Source organism: Acinonyx jubatus, chromosome E1 (genome assembly GCF_027475565.1).
Source record: "Acinonyx jubatus isolate Ajub_Pintada_27869175 chromosome E1, VMU_Ajub_asm_v1.0, whole genome shotgun sequence".
NCBI lineage: Eukaryota > Metazoa > Chordata > Mammalia > Carnivora > Felidae > Acinonyx > Acinonyx jubatus.
Genome location: NC_069397.1, coordinates 44,058,240 through 44,075,657, shown reverse-complemented (window position 1 = coordinate 44,075,657; position 17,418 = coordinate 44,058,240). Strand labels below are relative to the sequence as shown.

The following is a 17,418-nucleotide window of genomic DNA, read 5'->3' as shown; positions in this document are numbered from 1 at the left end:
CTGATGCGGGGCTTGAACTCAGGAACCGTGAGGTCATGACCTGAGCCGAAGTTGGACGCTTAACCGACTAAGCTACCCAGGTGCCCCTCATTTGCATTTCTTTAATGACATATGATGTTGAACATCTTTTCATGTGTTTATTAGTCATTTTCATATCTTCTTTTGAGAAATATCTATTTAGATCTTTTGCCTGTTTTTAAGGTTGGGTTATTTGTCTTTTTATTGTTGAGTTATAAGGGCTCTTTATATAGGTCTTGGATACTAGACACTTATCAGATATATAATTTACAAACATTTTTTCCTATTCTGTGGCTTGTCTTTTCATTTTCTTGATGGTATCCTTTCAACCACAAAAGTTTGAATTTTGCAGCTAAAAGAGAATGAACGGATCTTAATCTAACTCACCTTTTTCATTTTTTAAAAGTGTTAATATTTTTTTACAGTTTCTTTTTTTACAGTTTATTTATTTTGAGAGAGGAAGGGAGGGAGAGAGGAGAGAGGGAGAGAGAGGAGAGGATGAGTGCGAGTTGGGGAGGGGCAGAGAGAGGAGAGAGAGAAACCCAAGCAGACTCAGTGCTGTCAGCACACAGCCCAACGTGGGGCTCCAACTCATAAAATGTGAGATCATGACCTGAGCCGAAATCAAAGTCAGATGCTTATCTGACTGAGCCACCCAGGCCCCCTGATTCACCTTTTTCATTTTACTGATAAGGACACTAAAGTCCAATGAGTTGAATTAATCTCTTCAGTGGCAGAGTTAGGAACACCTGCTTTATGTAATTGTGCTGTAAATTGCATCAAATAAGGTACCAGGTAACCAGAGATAAAAACAAATTCATCACAAATGAATCCATTAGAAAACAATGTAAAATATCAGATAGTCACATGTGATGCAGTGTGGTATGGACTATAAAAGCAAAAGGAGCTCAGAAAAACAACTGGAGAGATGATAGTGTACAGTCACCTAGCAAGAGGTAGACGGAGGGTAGTAACTGACAAAACTATGAGGGGAAAGGACTATGGGATTGAAATACAGGAGTCAAAGTATTAAATTCCTTCACACCAGGCCTCACACTCACCTTTAGCATCGTGTTCAGTTTTCATCAACTTGTGTAGTGGTGCGAGTCCTTTTGCTTATAGGATTAAGATTAAAGACAAGATTAAAAATCAAAATTATTTACATTTCTGATGTTTTGAAAAGTAGCATAGTAGGCTATTATAATTTTCTTCTAATTTTTCCTTAGATGAGTGGGGAAGTGAAGAAAATGTCAGTTACAGGTGATACATCTCTTGTATTTCTCAAAAGGTTTGATTCAAATTCTAGTTAGTTAATAGGGGCGCCTGGGTGGCTCGGTCGGTCGAGTGTCCGACTTCAGCTCAGGTCATGATCTTGCAATTTGTGAGTTCGAGCCCTGCGTTGGGCTCTGTGCTAACAGCTCGGAGACTGCACCCTATTTCGGATTCTGTGTCTCCTTCTGTCTCTGCCCCTCCCCCACTTGTGCTCTGTCTCTCTCTATCAAAAATAAATAAAATAAAAAAATTTTTTTTTAAATTCCAGTTAGTTAACATACAGAGTTCTATTAGATTCAGGTGTACAATATGGTGAGACTCCACACCTCCGTACATCACCCGGTGCTGATCACAAGTGCACCCCTTCATCCCCAGTTGGTGATACACCTCTTGGTTCATACTGCCTCTTTTGGTGCCTCAGTGGATCAAACTCCAGAAATTTTTTTTCGAAAAGCATTATAGAGTTAACATTGAAGGCAAGACTGTTCATTCATCATCTTTCAGGATGAAAAGAAGTGAACAGGTTTTGCAAATTTGTTGACTCGAGGGGGATGGCCTGCTCCCTGTTTCATTTTCATTCGTGCTTTGGTTCTGAACTGTTCACCAAGTATATACCTTTTAATGGCATGGATATTTCTTTCTAGTGAATTCTCCTGTGAACTGTATGCACAAAATATTTGTTATAATATTAACTACAAAATCTCCTCCCCTTGCCCTACCCCAACCTCTGGCCAGAACGACAACCGAACAAGCACTTTAAGAGTACTGATCCAATTCTTCCCTCCCCACCCCACAATGTCGGGTTTCTATACACAAGGAGCTTAATGGCTCAATTCTCCAAGTTTGGTCTAGTTTGGCCAGATAAAGCCAATAATGCACTATTTTAATACCAAGAAAGGTCAGTTGCAGGTTATGGGAACATGAAAAAGGTTTTGGCAGCACATTTTCAGGCTGTGAAGGCTATACAGGGTAATTTATCCTGGAGAAGGCAGTACCCATCAAGTAGATGTATTTTCTTTATGAGAAGGGAGAGATTAATACTGACACAAGACACAGATGTGGGATTAAAAAGCCCTACCAAACATCTTTATTCCCTCCCTTTCCCCTCATCCTTCTCCCCTCTATTGCTTGCTTCTTTTCCCTGCCTAGACATTAGTTTGCTAGAGGCATCCCGTTCCATTGTGGGAGGCTGCATGTGGCGCCATTCTGGTTGGGATAGTGACGTGGAAGATTTGTTTCTGTCAAGAGGCAGACTTTATTTGTACACAGCAGGTTTTTTTCCTGAATGTGTATTAGAGGTTTTCTATAGCCCTAATAAGTAGGGTTTTAGAAATTCTCATTCAGAACCCTACAACTCAAACAGCATCGCAGGCCAGAGCAGAATTTTGAATGTTCACCGTCAAATGATATAAGTATTAGCAGGTCTTGAAGTTGTTCATATAGAAGGGTCATTTTCATGTTGTTTTGCTCAGTAACTGAAATTTGCTTTTATTCCTGAGAAAATTTGAAATGGCGAAATGGGAACTGGAGAGAAAAGATACTCACGTGTAAAAAGTGCCATTATCTAAACAACGAGTGTATCTAGTCATCAGAAATTTGTAAGTAAAAACTTTAATCATAAGTAGTATGTATTTGAATGTACAGAAATGTCAACACAATGTTCAGAAATAAAATCTGTTCCCTCAATACCGACATCTATAAAGGAAACTTAAGAAGTCGATATGGAAAACAGTATGGAGGTTCCTCAAAAAATTAAAAGTAGAACTACCCTATGGCCCAGCAATTACACTAATAGGTATTTACCCAAAGGAGACAAAAATACTGATTTGAAGGGGCACATGAACCCCAATATTTATAGCAGCATTATCTATAATAGCCAAATTATAGCCAAATATCTATAATAGCCAAATTATGGAAAAGGATAAAGATGTGATATATATATATATGTGATATATATGATATATATATATATAAAACAGAATATTAGTCATCAAAAAGAATGAAATCCTGGCATTTGCAAATGATGTGGAAGGAGGTAGAGTGCATTAGGCTAAGCGAAATAAGTCAGTCAGAAAAAGACAAATACCATATGATATCACTCATATGTGGAATTTAAGAAACACAACAGATGAACATAGGGGAAGGGAAGGACAAATAAGATAAAAACAGAGAGGGAGGAAAACCATAAAAGACTCTTAAATACAGAGAACAAACTGAGGGTTGCTGGAGGGGTGGGGGATGGGCTAAATTGGTGATGGGCATTAAGGAGGGCACTTGTGATGAGCACTGGGTGTTATATGTAAATGATGAATCACTGAATTTTATTCCTGGAATCATTATTACAACTATATGTTAACTAACTAGAATTTAAATAAAAAGTTGAAAGAAAAGAGTGCACTTATCATGATGAGCATTGAGTAATGTATGGAACTGTTGAACTGCTATATTGTATACCTGAAACTAATATAACACTGTATGTTAACTACTTTGGGATTAAGATAAAAAACTTAATAATAAATAAAACAAAACTCCAAATTAAAAAAAAAGAAGTGGACATTGAGTAGTAACAATTGGGGAATTTGTGGAATAGGCACTACTGTTGGAAATTTCTAAAATGAGGAAACGTACTTTTAATGTCTACATTTTCTTTAAAGCACTGTGGACTTCACAGAATAAAATATATTTTGGAATGGGCTTACGTAGTGAAGAAAGCAGTGGGACAGCAGGATGGGCATGTGAAACATTTATGTGTGATAGAGACTAGACGGAAAGAAAAAAAAAGGCAACACTACTAGGAAAACAAGTGGAAGCAGGAATGAAAGAAATGTAATCTCTCATAGAGACAGGGAGAAGAGAAGAACAGGGAAAAAGAAGAAATGAAAGAGGAGAAAGAAGAAGAATGGAAAAATAAGCAGGGGGGACTGGGAAGCTGTGCTTTCTTAGCTTTGCGAAAGGCTGATTTGCAGAACTCCCTCGTGTGCCCTGGGGTTTTACATAGTTTTACACCTACTTCTTCAGAGTGGCCCAGATTGGGAGGGGTATTATGAGAATGACCTCAATACAGCTGCTAGGGTTAGTGAATTTTCAATTATCAAGAAAGCAGGAGACTAGAACCTTTATTAGTCAATCAAGAAGCATTTATTGAGCACATACTATACTCAAAAACCAGGCTTGCTAAAAGCAGGAACTTTGTCCCTTTTCATTGCTGAATTTCTTTTTCATAGTGCTTGGGGACTCAATAAATGCTTATTGATGAACACTGATCTTATTATACGTGATCTAGAGGATTGCTTCTGTATCTCTAAATTCAGCATCAGGATTTTAAATGCTGGGATTAAAAACTACCAGACAGACATTTTTGAAAGTTTTCTGGCATCAGTGACAGAGACAGCAATATATGGGATAGAATGGGACCTATTCAGAGGATTTTTTTTTTCTTTTATAAATAGTAAAATACAACAGGACTCGTTTGGAAATGTTAAGTGTGGGTGTCTAGAATTCAAATTTATCTTCTCTTATTAAGATTCATTTTGTAGATACTTACATAAAATACCTTAAATTATTCTTAAATTCTTTTTGAAACACAATCAGGCTTTCAAAGACATCAATTTTTACAAAATCGTTCTCGTTGAAGAATGCTGGCGCAGACAGCAAATCAAAATTATTGAAGAAGTACAGATTGAGGTTGTGTGTGGGGGCAAGGGGACCGAAGACAAGTTTTACCTTGCCTCTCCTGGAAAGTTTCATAGCATCGTTTTCAAACTTACCACTTACTATTTTCTAAGTAAGTACAGACTGTGGCATTTGGCATTGGAAAACTTATTTTAGAAATAAATATGCTGGGGCGCCTGGGTGGCTCAGTTGGTTAAGTGTCTGACTCTTGGTTTTGGCTCAGGTCATGATCTCATGGTTTCATGAGTTCAAGCCACACGTCTTGGGTTTTGGGCTGGCAGCGCAGAACCTGCTTGAGAGTCTCTCTCTTCCCCTCTCTCTCTGCCCCTCCCCCACTTGCACTGTTTCTGTCTCTCTCAAAATAAACAAACAAAAAAATTAATATGCTAAGAGACCTGCAAACAAAATGTACTAAGGTTATATGCTAACTTTCACAGGCATCTAAAAAGGAATTTTAGGTTATTAGACATACCAATCAGTAGGTAAGATTTTTTAAAAATTTTTATTTATTTATTTTTGAGAGAGAGAGAGCATGAGCGAATGGGGGAGGGTCAGAGAGAGAGAGAGAGAGAGAGAGAGAGAGTAAGAATCTCAAGCAGGCTCCATGCTGTCAGTGCAGAGCCCGACTCAGGGCTTGAACCCACAAACTGTGAGATCATGATCAATAGGTAAAATTTTAATATTAAGAAGAAAATGGAAAAGTACTTTGAAAGTATGACTTTAAAGCTAAATGCACAAAAATTGTTTGTATAAGGAAATAAAATTGGGGGTGAGAAAAATTATAGATTATCATTGGGTGATACAATTAAGAATTATTGACATTTTCCTTTTTCATTCTTTCATTTTTTCATTATAGAAACTTTCGATAATGAAAAACAGAACTTTTCTATAATGAATATGTATTACTTTTATAACCAAAGAAACACATGTAAAAATAGATGCATAGCACCAGATTATCCATTTTTATAAATTGAATCATAAATTTCCACTCACGTTTAAACTTCTTCAGGCCCGCCATTATTGAAGGCACTCTAACCTTCCCATTTCCTGTAAAACATTTGAATCGGATACAGAGAAAGTCACATTAAAAACTCATAAAAACTGATAAAAGTTGTGAAGTGATTAAAATGACATGGTAGCCTGGACTTTGTCCGTGAGTTAGAAGGACTAGAGAGACTGGTTTGCTTGGGACTTGGATTCATTTTTCCCTCCGGTGAGGATGATGGAGCACAGGAAAACTCTTCAGTGAGACAAAACTCTCTACGTCTTCAACACAGCTCCTCTCTTCTGTGTTTCAAGGTCTGACACTCCAAAGGTGACAGGCAGAAAAGGGATATTATAAAAAGAACCAGGGCTCAACTCTGGCAGCATCTTTTCCAAACTCAGATCTATGTTATTTTAGAAACAAAGATATGAAGAGAATATGTTGGCCAAGTGCTCAGAGTTGGAATAGGGAGAGAAGGAGCTGCTGTATGTTTTCTTCTAACAAGTACTTCTTGAGAATGAATACATGTGAGGTGTGTATTTGTCCTCTTAAGGACACAGAGTGTGTTTCTCTGGCTAGAACCGTCTTCCCGTACTTGTTCAGCTTAGGGTCTTCTCCAGGAAACCCCAGCCTTGGCTAAATCCTCCCTTAGTACCTTCTGCATACACATAGCACCTTTTTTAGGTGATGAAAATGTTCTAGAATGACTGTGGTGATAGCTGCCCCTATCTGTGAATACTAAAAACCATTGAATTATATACTTAAATGGATAAATTGTTTGGTATGTGACGTATATTTCAATAAGGCTGTTAAAAATGTTGGTTTGAAAAAAAGGAATAGGGGCACTAGGGTGGCTCAGTTGGTTAAGTACCTCTTTTTTTTTTTAACATTTTTATTTATTTTTGAGAGACAGAGTGCAAGCGGGGGAGGCGCAGAGAGAGAATGAGACACAGAATCCGAAGTAGGCTCCAGGCTCTGAGCTGTCAGCACAGAGCCTGATGCGGGGCTCGAACTCATGAACCATGAGATCATGACCTGAGCCAAAGTTGGACGCTCAACTGACTGAGCCACTCAGGTGCTCTAAGTATCTGACTCTTGATTTTGGCTCCGGTCATGATCTCACAGCTTGTGAGCTGATAGCACAGAACCTACTTGGGGTTCTCTCCCTCGTTCTCTGCCCCTCCCCTGCACTCTTTATTTCTCTCTCAAAAATAAACACTAAAAAAATAGAATGAGTTTTATAGCATAATATCATTTAAGGAAATTAAATACCACACACATGGAATTTTTAAAAACATTTTCTTAATGTTTTTTTTTTTTTTTTGAGGCGGGGGGAAGAGAGAGGGGCAGAGACAGAGGGAGACAGAATCTGAAGCAGGCTTCAGGCTCTGAGCTGTCAGCACAGAACCTGACTTAGAGGTCTCGAACTCATGGACTGTGAGATCATGACCCAAGCCCAAGTGGGACGCTTAACCTTAACCCACTGAGCCACCCAGGCACCCCCCCCCACATTGAATTTTTAAAAGGATACATACCTATCTAAAATAGACATGAGGAAGGTAGATTGAAGAATATATATTAGATATAATACAGAATTTACCTCCTGAAACAAATATTACACTATATGTTAACTAACTAGAATTTAAGTAAGAATTTGACAGGGGCGCCTGGGTGGCTCAGTCAGTTAAGCATCCGACTTTGGCTCAGGTCATGATCTCGCAGTCCGTGAGTTCGAGCCCCGCATCAGGCTGTGTGCTGACAGCTCAGAGCCTGGAGCCTGTTTCAAATTCTGTGTCTCCCTCTCTCTCTGACCCTTCCCCATTCATGCTGTCTCTCCTTGTCTCAAAAATAAATAAACGTTAAAAAAAATTAAAAAAAAAAAAGTAAGAATTTGACAAAGAAAAAGCATAAAGTTTGCAAGTACCAAAAAAATAAAGATAAAAAAGAGAATGTACCTATGATGGAGGGAAGGAGCTAGGAATGGAAATGGGAGGTAAAGGGGAAAATAATAAAATGAAACACAACGAGTCTTTGCATGGGCCAATGATGATAGTGCGCCATACTGAGGAGTTTGATTAGCTCACTGTGTGCATCTGATGTTTAAGAAAAAGTCCACTCTTCAAAAAAAGTTTAAGATGCTGGTGGAAAAGGAAGAAATATTTAACAGGCGGCTGGAAACACAGCGGTGACAAAGAATAATTCAGGGAACAAAGGTTTTCAAACATTTTGGTCTCAGGGCATCTTTAAATTCTTAAACATTTTTGATAACCTCCCAGAGGTTTATGTGGGTTATAATTATCATTAGATATTAAAACTGAGAAATTTTTAAAAAATGAGAAAACATTTTTTAAAATGTTTATTTATTTTTGAGAGAGTAGGAGCAGGGAAGGGCAGGGAGGGAGACAGATACTGAAGCAGGCTCCAGGTTCTGAGCTGTCAGCATATGAGATCATGACCTGAGCCAAAGTTGGACGCTTAACCAACTGAGCCACCCAGTGGCCCCTAAAAAATATTAAAAAAAATTTTTTTCAATGGTTATTTTTTTTTTAACGTTTATTTATTTTTGAGACAGAGAGAGACACAGCATGAACGGGGGAGGGGCAGAGAGAGAGGGAGACACAGAATCGGAAACAGGCTCCAGGCTCTGAGCCATCAGCCTAGAGCCCGACGCGGGGCTCGAACTCGCGGACCGCGAAATCGTGAACTGAGCTGAAGTCGGACGCTTAACCGACTGAGCCACCCAGGCGCCCCATAAAATAGCAATAAATCCAGTACATGTTAACATACTTTTATCCTAGCCACTAGACCACCAGGGAACCTGTTAACATACATTTAAATGAAAAATATGTATCAGTTAAAAATGAAAAATTAAAGCATTAACATTTAGTGGGAAAGGAAGTGTTATTGACTGAATGTTTATGTCCCCCCATAAGCCCCCTAATTCATATATTAAAATCCTATCCCCAATGTGATGTTATTAGGGGGCTGGGTTCTGAGGAGGTGATTAGTATAGGATGAGATCATGAAGGCAGACCTTCATGAACGGGATTAGTGCCCCTCTGAGTCAGGAGAGAGCCTGGTGCTCTGAGCTCTCTGCCCTGCGAGGATACCATGAGAAATTGACAATCTGCAGCCCAGGAGAACGTTCTCGCCGGAATTCAACCATGCTGGCACCGTGATCTCAGGACCTCTGGCCCCAGAACTGAGAGAAATAAATTTCTGTTGTTCATAAGCCACCCAGTCTATGGTATTTTTGTTATAGCAGCCTGAGCTAAAATAGCAATGTTTTACATTTTTGCGAATCTCTTTAATGTCTGGCTTAATAGAAGACAGCTGGGATTCTCAGTCGGTTTCTGAATTTAGTTTGCTGAGATGTGTTTTTTTGGTTGAAGAAAATCTGGCCTCATAGACTCAGGTAGTCAGAAAAGAAATATTTTCATAGGTTTTCAGTGTATCCTGTGGATATATCATGTAGCTTATTGAAAAAGCTATTGTATACTTGTGAGTGAATGAGAGTGATGAAGGCAAATAATGTTTTAGAGTTATTTTAAAGTTTCTGGGGTGCCTGGATGGCTCAGTCAGTTAAGCATCCAACTTCGGCTCAGGTCGTGATCCTACGGGTTCATGGGTTCAAGCCCCGCCTTGGGCTCTGTGCTGACAGCTCAGAGCCTGGAACCTGCTTCACATTCTGGGTCTCCCTCTTTCTCTGCCCCTTCCCTGCTTGCGCGTGCTCTCTCTCTCTCAAACCTAAATAAACATTAAAAAAAAAAAAGTGTCAGATCATTTCTAAAAAAAAAAAAAAATAGTTTCAAACTCATGGACCTCCCAAGAGAGAGGGGTCCCTGGACTGTCATTTGAGAGCTGCTGTCATAGAGAGTTGGTAACTAAAGCAATGATCAGGGAGCCATATAATCGAAGGGTGGAAGGAACTAAAACTAAGAAGACAGAAATAAACCCTCGGTTGTTCCCACGTTGGGAACCTTGAATAAGTGAAGCTGGTAAAGGAGTCATTAGTGATTTCGGATTCTGGGGGCTATTTTGGTAGAGTCACGGCTATGTGAGCAAGGAAGCCAATTGCAAGGATTCAAAGAATGTGAACCTAGGAAGCAGAAGTGGCTTCCTATAGACAATTAAAAAGAGGGTTGAGAAAGGAATGAGGGGTGGATGGTCATAATTATCTTTAAAAGGGATGGGAGAAAAATAAAGAAAAAATAAAAGGAGTGGGGGAGGGGTGCCTGGGTGGCTCAGTTGGTTAAGCGTCCAACTCTTGATCTTGGCTCAGGTCTTGATCTCACAGTTGTGGGCCTGAACCCTGAGTTGGGCTCTGTGAGCTGAGAGTGTGGAGCCTGCTTGGGATTCTTTCTCTCCCCCTCTCTCTGCCCCTCCCTTGATCTCTGTCTGTCTGTCTCTCTCTCAAAATAAATAAACTTAAAAAAAAAAAGACAAGGATCATTTCTGAGGATCTTACATATAGGATAACAAAGACACACTTCTGGGAAGATGAGAATTTTTCTCACCTTTAACTGTCAAATGAGGCATCAGCTCCTTCATATCATCTTCTGTGAGCTCGATCCCTTCACTGGCTAGAAAGGTGTCCAAGTCCTGGATATCAATCACCTCTCCTTAGAAAAATTAAGAAATAAATTATGTAAATATTATAGAACTATCTATGAAGGATGAAAAATGCTATCTTATATATACTATACTTATATATATATACTTACTTATATATACTTATATATACTATTACCCACGAGTGCCCAGAATTAACAGGAGGGTCAGAAAAAAGTTCTGTGTCTTTAATTCTGGCGGCTACAAAAAGGAAAGTACACTATGGGTCAGGAATCGACTGGTGAGTTATTGCAAAATCCATAGCAAATTAAGCCACATATAAGGATTTGGCTTTATTTTTACCCTTTCTCCTACCCTGCTTGAAAATTCAGTGTGTTTCTATAGACCAGTCTTAAAAATTTTATTTTCATTTGAAAATATTTGCTTGTAGCTTGCTTCTGTGATCACTATGCATTCCAAGAATTTTATTCATCTCAATACAGAAGTAATTTTTCCTCATTCACTGTAAAAAGAATGCAGCAACGTTAAAGATTAATATAAAAGGGGAAAAAATAGATTTCTGCCACCCTACCACAAAACGATTTGTAGTTTTTCATATTCCATTTCTGTACTCTGACAATAAGGCTGTACTTTTACTATGTGGAAATCTAATATCCACACCGTTCTGTATTCTGCTTTTCAACCTAATATTATGTCGTTAACATATTTCCAAGTTACCACGTAATCTTTACAGTTAATTTCAACACATGATATCTCAGTGGCCTAATAGGCCAGGGTATATGTAGTCATTCCTCTACTGTTAGATATTTAGGCTGTTTCAAATTTCTCTGAAGGTCTTTGGGTAGAGACTTTTTTCTTTTATTCAGCTATATTATTGCCAGAGGATAAATTTCTGGGAGTGGGGTTCATGGAGAAAAGGAATGTTTCTTTGGCTCTTGATCTTTTACTGTGGTGAAGAACTCTTTGGGGGAAAACTGAGAATATTATGGGAATTTATATGTTAACACATATTAACTACATATTAACTACACATATTAACTGTTCGCCCAAGTTCAGAAGCATCCATAAAAGTACACATATGAAAGAACTGAAACATATGTGAAGGGGAAATATTATTCTCTACCAATTATAAAATATGAAGATGTTATTTACAATATCCTTTTATCACAGCTTGGAACTTACCCTTTATGCAACTGACAGCATTCATCAAATCATTCAGACCGACGGTTCTATCATCTGTAAGGCAAGGGCAATAAACTTCAGAATAAGACAAGCTGGCATAACTGAGACCCACAAAATTTACGATACCTAAGTTCGGAAACTGTGAAGACCATGAAAATTCAGTAATTTTTTCCCCAAATTTTCCTTAGAATTTTATGGACTTAACTTCAGAGATAACAGTGTTATCTTAGAAATGAAGAAAGCTTTCAATCTGTAATGAATCATTCTTATATCTTCCTTTTTCTTTGTTTTAGAGGCCACCAGAGTAAGATTAAACTAAGAAGTATTGGTTACAGGTAAGTATAGGGAAAAAGGACAAATGAACCTGACCCTGAGTATTTTTTTTTTAATTTAGTCAGTTAATCAACAGATACTTAAGGGGGTGGCTTTTATGTGCCAGCCACTTTGCTAGGCTTTGGGGATACGAAAGTAAACCAGCTGGCCGGGTTCTTGCTGTCAAGGAGTGTACGTACAATCTCACAGAGGGAAACAGGCAATTAGCATATAAACAAATAAACAAAAAGGATCATTTTAAGTACTATTAAAATGTCATTGAAATAAAATAGGGTTATATAATAAAGAGCAATGGTAAGATTGCTTTAGATGGGGAAGTCAGGGGTGGCCTCTCTGAGGACTATTTGGGTTGAAGCCTGAATGACAAGAAGGAATGTTCCAAGTTGAAAGACAGTACGAGGGACAGCCCTAAGAATGGGATGAATTTGATGTGACTGAGAGGCAGAGAAAAGGCTGGTGTGCTTGGGCCAAATCATGCAGGGAATTGTAGGCCCCCATGATAAATGTGGGGTTTTATTCTGGTTGTAACGGCAGGTCATTGGAAGCCTCGAAGAAGGGGGAGTAATTTAACTGGATTTTAGCTTTGCAAAGATCATTCTGGCTGATGTGCACAGGATGGGGAAACTGGAAGAATGGGGACTAGACAGGAGACTGTTTCAGTGGTCCAGGAAAGAGATCCTGGTGGCTTGGGCTATGGTTGCAGCAGTGGAGGCAGTGATAAGTGGATGAGTTCTGGACATATTTTCCAGGTGGAGCCTAGATTTAAATGTGTGATGTAATGGAAAGGAGAAATTAAGGAAGAAAACTATTTGTCCCCTTCCCTAACCCTCCTTCCCCTCTTTCTCCATCAACAGGGTAGATGGGATGACATTATTGACATGGGACTAAATGTCATTACTAAATGTCATTACTAGAAAGCCTCAAACCTTTTTAGGGGAATTAATCAATATTTTATTAAATTTATGATGCCTTTTGGACATCAAAGTGGAGGTCTCAAATAGCTAGTTTGAGATACCATTCCTGACTTAGGATGGTTGAGCTGGAGAAATAAATTTGCTTTTATCAGCTTTAAGAAGTCATCTGACCCAATGAGACTGGATGCAATCCCCTAGGAAGAAGGTGCAGATAAAAACAACCAACCAACCAAATAAACAGCCAAGGTTCTACTTCTGGACCCTTCATTATTTAGAGAGCTTGCAGGGGAAAAAGAGCCAGAAACTGAAAAGGAAACTGAAAAGAAGCTCCCAGTAAGGAAAGAAAAAAATTAGGTGAGTATGGGGCTTCAAAAGTCTGTAGAAAAAAAATTTTTAATAAAGATGGGTTAGTCACTATGTCAAACGCTGCTGAGATAGCAAGTGAAATAACAGAGACGTGACCGTGAACCTTGGCAAGAGAGAGAGGTCACTGATGATTGAGAGCTGGTTTGGTTCCATGGCAGGGAACGAGTGCTCAAGAGTGAATGGGGGTGAAGAACAAGAGACAAAGAGTCACCACAAATGTTAGGGATTTTTTTGAGGTATAGTCGACACACAATGTTATATTAGTTTCAGGTGTACAACAGAATGATCCGATAAGTTTATACATTATGCTATGCTCAATGTAGCTATGATCAGTCACCAGACAACGCTAAGTAATGACAACTTTTTGAGAGGTTCTGCTTGTGAAGAGGAACTAAGGGATAGAATGGTCACTGGCAGGGCACAAGGGGAATAGAAAAGCATTATCAGCATGTCAATGGAATACATAGAGAGGCACTGTAGAGAGGGAGAAATTGATGGTGCAGGAGAGAAAGGGGGAAAATTGTAGGAGTTGAGTCCTTGAGAAGGCACGTGGAGGTGAGATCCAGGCCACAAGTGGAAGGGCCAGCCCACAATGGGAGCCGAGATTCCACATGGCTGGTGAGCAACTGGGGTTGGAATTCTGTACTCTGTCCTGCTATAGCGCATGTTCAACAGCATTAGTCATCATATTCAGTTGGTGAATGGGGTAATGTCACAGCAATGTGAATGGTGTGTTGGTTCACACGGATTTTTTTCCTAAGTGAAAGAATTAGAATTATGAACTTCAGCAGGAAAAGAAAAAATTCTAGGTTGGCTATGGCAGGGGCCTTTTCAGCCCTATTTTCATAAAATAATTAATATAGGAAGAGATACTTGTAATATAGGAAGGGGAAGGAGGTTCACTGGCTCAGAAATCTACTTCCATCTATGTTATTTCAGAACTGCAAGCCAGCTTTTCAACTCTTTCTTCATGGGTGTGGGTGTGCATTTTTTAATGGTCTCCAGCCACTCAGGTATTTACCCGGGCTGTCTACTCTTCCTCACACAGTATCACTTACTGCTTTTGTTAGTTTTCTGGTTACACATTTTGACTGGACTTCTCCAATTTTCCCTATGAGCTCAGTTACTTTAGTGGGCAATTAAAATTTTTTTTAATGTTTATTTTTTTTTAATTTTTTTAAACGTTTATTTATTTTTGAGAAAGAGAGAGACAGAGCATGAACAGGGGAGGGGCAGAGAGAGAGGGAGACACAGAATCTGAAACAGGCTCCAGGCTCTGAGCTGTCAGCACAGAGCCTGACGCAGGGCTCAAACTCACAGGCCGTGAGATCATGACCTGAGCCGAAGTCGGACGCTTAACCGACCAAGCCACCCAGGCGCCCCTAATGTTTATTTATTTTTGAGAGAGAGACAGCGAGTGAGTGGGGTAAGGGCAGAGAGAGACAAGACACAGAATCTGAAGAAGGCTCCAGGCTCTGAGCTGCCAGCACAGAGCCTGATGTGGGGCTTGAACTCATGGACTGGGAGATCATGACCTGAGCTGTAGTTGGACCCGCGTAACCAACTGAGCCATCCAGGTGCCCCTAGTGGGCAATTTAAATTTTACAGAACAGGAGGTTTTTCAGGCATTCCTCCATTGTGTTATGGCAGAAATGTCTGCACGGTAAATAAACTGGAAAGGTAATCGTCAGAGAGTGGGTACGTGAAATAGAGTTTTTGGGGATGATGAAGTATAAGGTGGGGACAAGGTGTAGGTCATCACCATGTGAGTAGCAGTTAAGGGACAGGAGTGAAAGATGATTGGAATTAAGGAAGTCAAGGAACAGGAGGTCAGGGTGTTTAGATGGGTGACTTATATCAGGAGTTAAATAATATTTAATCAAGATTTCTTAACCTGGGGCCTATGTACCCTCTAATGATAGAATTCAGGGAGTCCTTGAGCTTGAATGGGAAAAAAATACAGTGGACCCTTGAACAACATGGGTTTGAACTGCACTTATATATGGACTCTTTTGATAAATACAGTACTGTAAATATATTTTTTTCTTTCTTATGATTTTTTTTTAATTAAGTAGGTTCCACAGCCAACGTGGGGCATGAACTCATGACCCTGAGATCAAGAGTTGCATGTTCTACTGACTCAGCCAGCCAGGCACCCCAATCTTATGATTTTCTTAATAACATTTTCTTTTCTCTAGCTTATTTTATTGTAAGAATATAGCATATAATACATATAACATGTAAAATATTTGTTAATTGACTTATGTTATTGGTAAGGCTTCCAGTCAACAGTAGGCTATTAGTAGTTACATTCTGACTGTACAGGGGGCTGGTGCCTCTAACTCCCACAATGTCCCATCTTTATTTTCACTAACCACTCACTTAAATTTAGCATTTTCTTCAATTATTAATGCAGGCAACAAACCACAGTCGAAGTAGTAAAACCTATGACTTAGCCATTAATACAAATCACTGACATTTTGGATATTATATGGTAGCTCTTGCAAATATATTGAAAAGTTACTTAGGCTCATCACTACTTTATTTAATTAATTAATTATTATTATTTAAATGTTTATTTATTTTTGAGAGAGAGAGAGAGGGAGACACAGAATCTGAAGCAGGTTCCAGGCTCTGAGCTGTCAGCACAGAGCCCAATGTGGGGCTCGAACCTATGAACCGCAAGATTGTGACCTGAGCCAAAGTCAGACACTTAACCGACTGAGCCACCCAGGCACCCCTTTTTTATATTTATTTTTTGAGAGAGAGAAAGAGAGAGAGAAGTGGGGTTCACCTGAAGCAGGGCTTGAGCTCATCCATGTGGGATTCAAACTCACGAACCATGAGATAATGATCTGAGCTGGAGTCAGATGCTTAAATGACTGAGCCACCCAGGCGCCCTACTCATCACTACTTTAAAATTCTAACAATTATTACATCTACTACTAGAACTTGTTAAATGTGTTATTAAGCACTAATAATTGATATCTCTAATGTTTTGATAAATTTAGTTCCTTCATAATCTTACTTATTATATTTTAGGCATTTAAAAATATTATACTCAGAAGTGATCCATTCATCAGACTGTCAAAGGGGTCTATGGCACAGCAAAGTCACAAGCCCTGATCTGCATGGAAGTTATGGAAGTTGCCAAGAATAAGAAGAGGAGTAGTGAAGGACGAAGACGTGAGCCCAGTGCTATTTCTTACCAAATGCTCTGGTTGCATCTCACCTATTTATTTATATAAAGGTCATATTTAGTAAACAAATATTTATTCGATTAGGACTTATATTTTCATGATGGCAAAATTAATTCATAGGTCATGGAATTTCTTTTCTTCTTCCTTCTGTTCTTCCCCAGCATCTCCTCCATATTCCTTGTCACCTTCACCGTCACCACCATCATCATGACTAACATTTACGGAGTCTTCTAGACATTGCATTAAGTACTTTGCAGGTTTTATCTATATTGATTTCAGAGAAAGAAGTGACCCTAGAGAATTATTTAGTTCAACTTCCCATTTAACATGGGAAGACACTAACATTCAGTAGGGTTAAATTATTTGTTAGCAATTTAGTGGCAGAACAGGGACCAGGCCTCAGCACAAAGAAAAGCTACACTACAGATGAGGCATATTGGCTAGATTCACCAGGGGAAAAGGGAATTCCCCCCCCGCCCGCCATAGATACTGCTAAATGATTTTTCTAAGACCATCTCTAGCAGTGGCAAACTCTTACCTGTCAGTGAGTCCCTCTCCTCATACCCTCGCCAGAACTGGATATTATCAATCTTGCTAATTTTTGCCTGTCCAATGAGTGAAAATAATACTGTATTTTTTTAATTTGTATTTTCATGACTGTTGGTGAGGTCAGACATCTTTTATGTTACTGGGCAATTATATTGCTCTTTTATGAATTATCTATTTGTGTACTTAACTTTTTCTACTCTCAGTATGTTTTATAAATGTGTGAGGGCTCTTTCTACCATTGGGGTACTAGCTCTTTGTCTTGCAATCATTCTCTGCTAACTCATCATTTGATTTCCGACTTTGTTAATTTTTCTCTTAAATGTTCCCATATAAAAAATTTAATGTTTATTTATTT

At 39.0% G+C, this 17,418-nt stretch overlaps 1 protein-coding gene across 12 annotated transcripts in view; it reads right to left on the bottom strand.

Moving 5' to 3' along the window:
• The window catches only part of EFCAB3 (EF-hand calcium binding domain 3), a 151,294-nt gene that overhangs the window by 41,213 nt on the left and 92,663 nt on the right, over window positions 1–17,418 (bottom strand). For 11 of the 12 annotated variants that reach the window (XM_053211588.1, XM_053211580.1, XM_053211587.1 and 8 more), the window contains 4 exons: window positions 11,702–11,755; window positions 10,465–10,569; window positions 5,956–6,009; window positions 1,080–1,133 (listed from right to left, as the gene is read on the bottom strand). In XM_053211588.1, the coding sequence (XP_053067563.1) occupies window positions 1,080–1,133; window positions 5,956–6,009; window positions 10,465–10,569; window positions 11,702–11,755 (267 nt within the window). The remainder of the gene's footprint in view (window positions 1–1,079; window positions 1,134–5,955; window positions 6,010–10,464; window positions 10,570–11,701; window positions 11,756–17,418) is intronic. The other variant, XM_053211582.1, reaches the window with a different exon arrangement.